The sequence below is a fragment of the Mus caroli genome, chromosome 11, assembly GCF_900094665.2.
Source record: "Mus caroli chromosome 11, CAROLI_EIJ_v1.1, whole genome shotgun sequence".
NCBI lineage: Eukaryota > Metazoa > Chordata > Mammalia > Rodentia > Muridae > Mus > Mus caroli.
Window position 1 is genome coordinate 3,199,897 of NC_034580.1, and position 5,795 is coordinate 3,205,691.

The window sequence follows — 5,795 nt, forward strand, 5'->3', positions numbered from 1 at the left end:
CCCCAATTAAATGTTGTTTTTATAAGACTTGCCTTGGTCATGGTGTCTGTTCAAAGCAGTAAAACCCTAACTAATACAATGACCAAGGCAACTCTTATAAAAACAACATTTAATTGGGGCTGGCTTACAGGTTCAGAGGTTCAGTCCATTATCATCAAAGCAGGAACGTGGCAGCATCAAGGCAAGCATGGTGTAGGAGGAGCTGAGAGTTCTCCATCTTCATCTAAAGACTGACTTCCAGGCAGCTAGAATACGGTCTTAAAGTCCACACCCACAGTGACACACCTACTCCAACAGAGCCACACCTTCTAATAGTGCCACTTCCTGGGCCAAGCATATACAAACCATCACAGTCGTTCATTAGCCACTCAAGGAACTAGCTGAGGTGTGTCAACATGTTGCTGAGGCTGGATGAAGGCTTGAGAAGGAATCAGATATAGTTCTTCCCACCAAATCCACTGCAGTACTCATCTCCAAGAAGATGATTTGAAGGGAAATTGGCAGGCTGTGACCAGACCAAGCAACTAGACCAGGCTGGTATGTTGGAGTAGCCAAAGATATGACAGCTAAAGAAACCCATTTCCTGGGGTAGCTTTGTGTCTGGGGTTGGAGTTCCTTCTTGGAATTATTTTGTAGGGTGTAGGAGGATTCTTACAGGGTGCAGAAGGGGTGATACAATAGGTTTGTGGCTTTCCCTGTGTTCAGGGCTGCTGCTGTCAACTGGTGGCATATGTGGCTGTGGTAGCAAGTCAGGGGCTGGAAAGGATGGGAGCATTCTGAATTCCTGTGACTTTGTGAGCTGTGACTTACTGAGCAGGATAGTGCAGTAGGTAACGGAGCTTCCTTGATCCCCAGAACCTGCATGAGTTTGGAAAAAAAGAGCCCAATGCCATGAGGTTGTCTTTTGAGCTGCACACATGCACTGTGGTGTGCACCCTTCCTCCCGTACATATCATGCACTCAAACACAAACAGACAAAACACATAGGAACTCTTCTCGGCCTCTTGTTTTCAGACTTAGCAGCCGAGATGTGTTACATTTGGGGTCTTTTCAGGTGATGTCGATCCTGCTGCATGGGGATGCTGCTTTTGCTGGCCAGGGCATCGTATATGAGACCTTCCATCTCAGCGACTTGCCATCCTACACAACCCATGGCACTGTTCATGTGGTTGTCAACAACCAGGTAACCCCAGGGGTCTGATATGTCTTCCGGGTCATTTAAAACCTTCACTGTTTCATGATTATATACAAAAGTGGGGTTTTATTATGTTATTATGTAACATGTGGGATTAGAGAGCTGGCTCAGCAGCTAAGAGCATTGGCTGTTCTTCCAGATGTCCTAAGTTCAATCCCCAGCACCTACATGCCTGCTTACAACCTTCTATAGCTGTAGTCCTAAGAATATGACCCCTCTTCTGGTGAGCATGGAGAACACCCACACACACAAGATAAACAAATAACTACAAAAAATGTTTTGAATAACATAGCCACTTTTTACAGTGGAAAGGTTTTAATTACATTATGTAAGGAGGGGGCATTTTTGTTTTAGAGTTTTTCTGTCTAGAGCCACAGTTTTAGGTAGTTGGTTTTCTCTTTAAGAAACTGGAGTCCTATTATATACATCTTACTATCCACTCTGTATTTACCACACTAGTAAAAGTAGTCATTACAGATTGTTTGATACAACAGACTTCTAATCTTAGGGTTTTGTGTTCTAGTAATACTTCAATAATATTCTTCTAGTTCTTACAGTTCAATTCTTCCTGGTGTTGATACTGTTTCTATTAGCTATTTTATCCTCCCATTGGGTCATCTCACCCAATACATGTAACTCTCCCTGACCATATACATATATACATATATATACATAGTTGCGTGCAAGTGTGTGTATGTGTGTGAGAATATATGGTGTCATGTATGTGTGTCGATATAAATAGCACACATTAAACAGAGCAAGGGCTACTATACTCCACTAACACAGAACTGAAATTCATTGAGGGGTGGAGACTTAGAACACCAAGAAGGATAAGGAGGCCAGAGGTTGATGGCAGTTAATTCTCTGCATACTAGATGCCTACATGGAAACTTGAAGGTTGAGTAGACAAAAGGCAGCAGTGGGACAGGCAGAAAGGAAGTCTTCCATCACAGATGTTTAATATGAACCTGAACTGCCATCAGCCAGTGCCCAGAGAAAGCTGCAGGGGAATAGCTCCAGCTGGGAAGCACTGGCCTGTTCACCCAAGCTCAATCCTGATCTCCCATATAAAAAGCTGTATATGAGGGCTGGAGAATGGCTCAGCAATTGCTGAGCACTGGTTGATCTTCCAGAGGACCCAGGTTCAATTTCTAGCACCCACCTGCAGCTCACAGCTCTCTTTAAGTCCAGTTCCATGGACTCCAAATCTTTTGGCTTCTGTGGGCACACACACCGTGTGGGGTGTGTGTGTGTGTATGTGTGTGTGTGTGTGTGTGTGTGTGTACATGCAGACAAAGTACTCATACATGCAAATTAATTTTTTAAAAAGGTTGCACATGATTGCACACACTTATAATTCCACAGGTGGAGACACGAGGATCTCTAGCCTAATTGGTGAACTTAAGGTCAGTGGAGACCTCCTCAAACCAAATGGACGGCAGTCCTGAGTATAACACCTGAGGTGGTCCTCTGCCCACCACATGCACTTGCACACATAACAATGCACACATGCATGCATCTACAAAGCAAGTCCAGGTGCATTGTGAAGCTGTGGGCGGAACTGATGAGTGACAAAGGATATCACACAACATGGCAAAGCGTCCATTGACTGAGTGGTGTGATTAGCGGTGTATCAAATTCAGCACCTCACATGCATTAACTTAAAACCCCTAGGGTTGTTACCCATACAGTGGGGTGGAATTGGCATTAGCATTTTTCCTTTCGTTTGCTTGTTTGTTCTTTCTTTTCTTTTCTTTTTTTTAAGCACAGTCTCACTGTGTAGCCCAGGCTGGCCAAGAACTCACTCTGTAGACCAGGCTGGCCAAGAACTCACTCTGTAGACCAGACTGGCATAGAACTCACAAAGATACAGCTGCCTCTACCCCCCAGTACTGGAGTTAAAGGCATGTGCCACCACACACAACCGTGGTATTAACATTTTCCAAAAGAGAACATTGAGAAAGAGGGACTAAGTAGTTCGCTTGAGGGAAATGATAGAATTAGTAGGTTAAAAAAAAAAAAAAAAGGACAAAGAGGAATCTTAAAATAAATAAAAAGCTCCACTAGTGAACTCTGTCCCTGTTTAATGTTATCAAGCTTACTATCTTAACCATCTGTAATGAACTGTTTGCTTGTATTGAACACATCCATGCTGGGTTCCATTTGTCTCTGTTAACAGACACTCCACACCCACAAACAACAGCCGTCCCGGGCTTGAGAGGCGCAGTGGCTAAAAGTCCTTGCTGCCCTTGCAGAAGATCTCAGCTGAGTTCCCAGCACCCGTGTTGGGCGGCTCATAATTGTCTGGCTTCAACTCCTTCTTTTGGTTTCTATGGGTACCCACACACATATTTCAGGTACTTACAGACAGACAGACAGACAGACAGACAGACGCTTTAAATAAATATCAAACAAAAATTAAACAATCAGTGCCTATTCTCTGTTCCCTCCCCTGCTCCCGGTAACCCCCATTTTACTCTCTGACTCATCCTAGGTTTGACTAATGTCCTATTAGGAACATTCCAACTTTTGTTCAGTTGTCAGTTAGCTGTACGGTTGAGTAGCCTCTGCATTTTATACTGCTGTGAATTAACCTGGCTGTACAAATGCTCTGCAGCATCTTCCCTTCAGTTCTTCTGGCTGTACACCCATGAGTGGAATTACTTACACTTTTTACTTAAACTTTTGTTTTGTTTGGATTGGTTTTTTGTGGAGTGGCTTTTTTCTGTTTGGTTGGTTTTAGCTCTCTGTAGGCTAGCCTGGTACTCATAAGGTAGACTAGGCTGGCCTAAAATATATAAAGATCTTCGCTGCCTCGTGGGTGCTGGGCAATTTCAAACTTTTCTGTTTTCACAAATATCCATGAATTTTTAACTGTACTTAGCAGAGTATGGTGGTACACCTTTAATCCCAGCAGGGAGGTAGAGACAGGTGGATCTCTTGAGTTTGAGGCTAGCTAGATCTATATAATGAGTTTCAGGCCAGCCAGAATTACATAATGAGACCACTTCCTGCTCTCCCATAGCAGAGGAAAAGGAGACGTGCACATTAGTGAAGCGAGATCCTAAACTTAGTGTATACTTACGTGTATTTATATAAATATGCCTCCAGAAAAAAAACAATCATCAAAATGTTCATACTACAACCTGCCTAGTCCCTCTTCCAAATTCTCTTTGTTAAACATACATGAATCTTGTTATCAAGTAGGGAAACAAGCAAAATTTAAGCAAAGATGCCACTTAGGGCACATACTCATAGTACAGCAACAGGAAGTATAAGCCATGCCCAACAGTGCCTGCCACCCTCCATACCGTGTTGCCAGATCTTGTGTTCTGTAATTACAGATTGGCTTCACCACAGACCCTCGGATGGCCCGCTCCTCTCCCTACCCCACTGATGTGGCCCGAGTGGTGAATGCCCCCATTTTCCATGTCAACTCAGATGACCCTGAAGCTGTCATGTATGTATGCAAGGTGGCAGCTGAGTGGAGAAACACCTTCCACAAGGATGTTGTAGTTGATCTGGTAAGTGATGCCAGGGTAAGGGTGTCCAAGTGAGTCTCAGGCCTGTGCTCTCACTCGTGCTAAGTCCCATGGGGCTTTAGAATGTCATACTGATGGTAGGATCCTTCTGGTACCAGAGTGTTTGGAGCCAACAGTGTGTATTCCATCTGGTCCTAATTAAGACTGCTTTACAAATCAAGAATTTGTATTCCCAAGTCATTCTCATTACGTCTCATTTGATAGAGCAAATCCACCAAGTAAAAGTAGAAAACAAGATCTTAGCTGTGGTGGAGTGAGATAGGCAGAGTAGTGACAGCCTTGTTGCATCACACAGATGAAATGTCAGGTAGCCACACCCACAGACCAGTCAGTCTCTCACACTCCTCTCTTGCTACTCTGACTAGGTGTGTTATCGACGAAATGGCCACAACGAGATGGACGAACCTATGTTTACACAGCCACTCATGTACAAGCAGATCCGCAAGCAGAAGCCTGTACTGCAGAAGTATGCAGAATTGCTAGTCTCCCAGGGTGTCGTCAATCAGCCCGAGTACGAGGTGTGTCCTGGCAGGCCTTAGGTGTTCTGTCAAGCTAGAGATTATTCCAGGCCAGTAAAAACATGTGAAGTCTTGACAACTACAGCATTTTAACTTCAGTGAGGATCTGGGATATCAAAATGCTTTTTAAAGAAGGTAGACCTAGTAGAGGTGGAGAAAGGTATTCTAGAGATGAGATGTCTACCCAGTAGGTTCTCTCTGTTGACACTGTTTGGGTTGAGAGATGTATGAACAAGGGTCCATCCAGCTTAATAAAGACCCTCTATGATCTGCACAGAGCATTCTATCACACACAGACTATATGAGTAGCAGTTCTAGACCCATGGGATGGTACCCAGGCCCAAAATACATAAAGCCCGTTCTTATGAAAGAATGTTCAGAACTTAGACTAAACAGAGTCTCCAGCCATGTGATGTAGAGAATGAGGAGCAGAATTTACAGGCCTAGCCGGGCGTGGTGGCGCACGCCTTTAATCCCAGCACTCGGGAGGCAGAGGCAGGCGGATTTCTGAGTTCGAGGCCAGCCTGGTCTACAAAGTGA

General features: G+C 44.2%; 1 protein-coding gene across 9 annotated transcripts in view; it reads left to right on the forward strand.

Moving 5' to 3' along the window:
• Nucleotides 1-5,795, forward strand: part of Ogdh (oxoglutarate dehydrogenase) — a 64,531-nt gene that overhangs the window by 50,850 nt on the left and 7,886 nt on the right. For all 9 annotated transcript variants that reach the window (XM_029484250.1, XM_021177876.2, XM_029484255.1 and 6 more), the window contains 3 exons: nt 1,055-1,183; nt 4,540-4,719; nt 5,103-5,255. In XM_029484250.1, the coding sequence (XP_029340110.1) occupies nt 1,055-1,183; nt 4,540-4,719; nt 5,103-5,255 (462 nt within the window). The remainder of the gene's footprint in view (nt 1-1,054; nt 1,184-4,539; nt 4,720-5,102; nt 5,256-5,795) is intronic.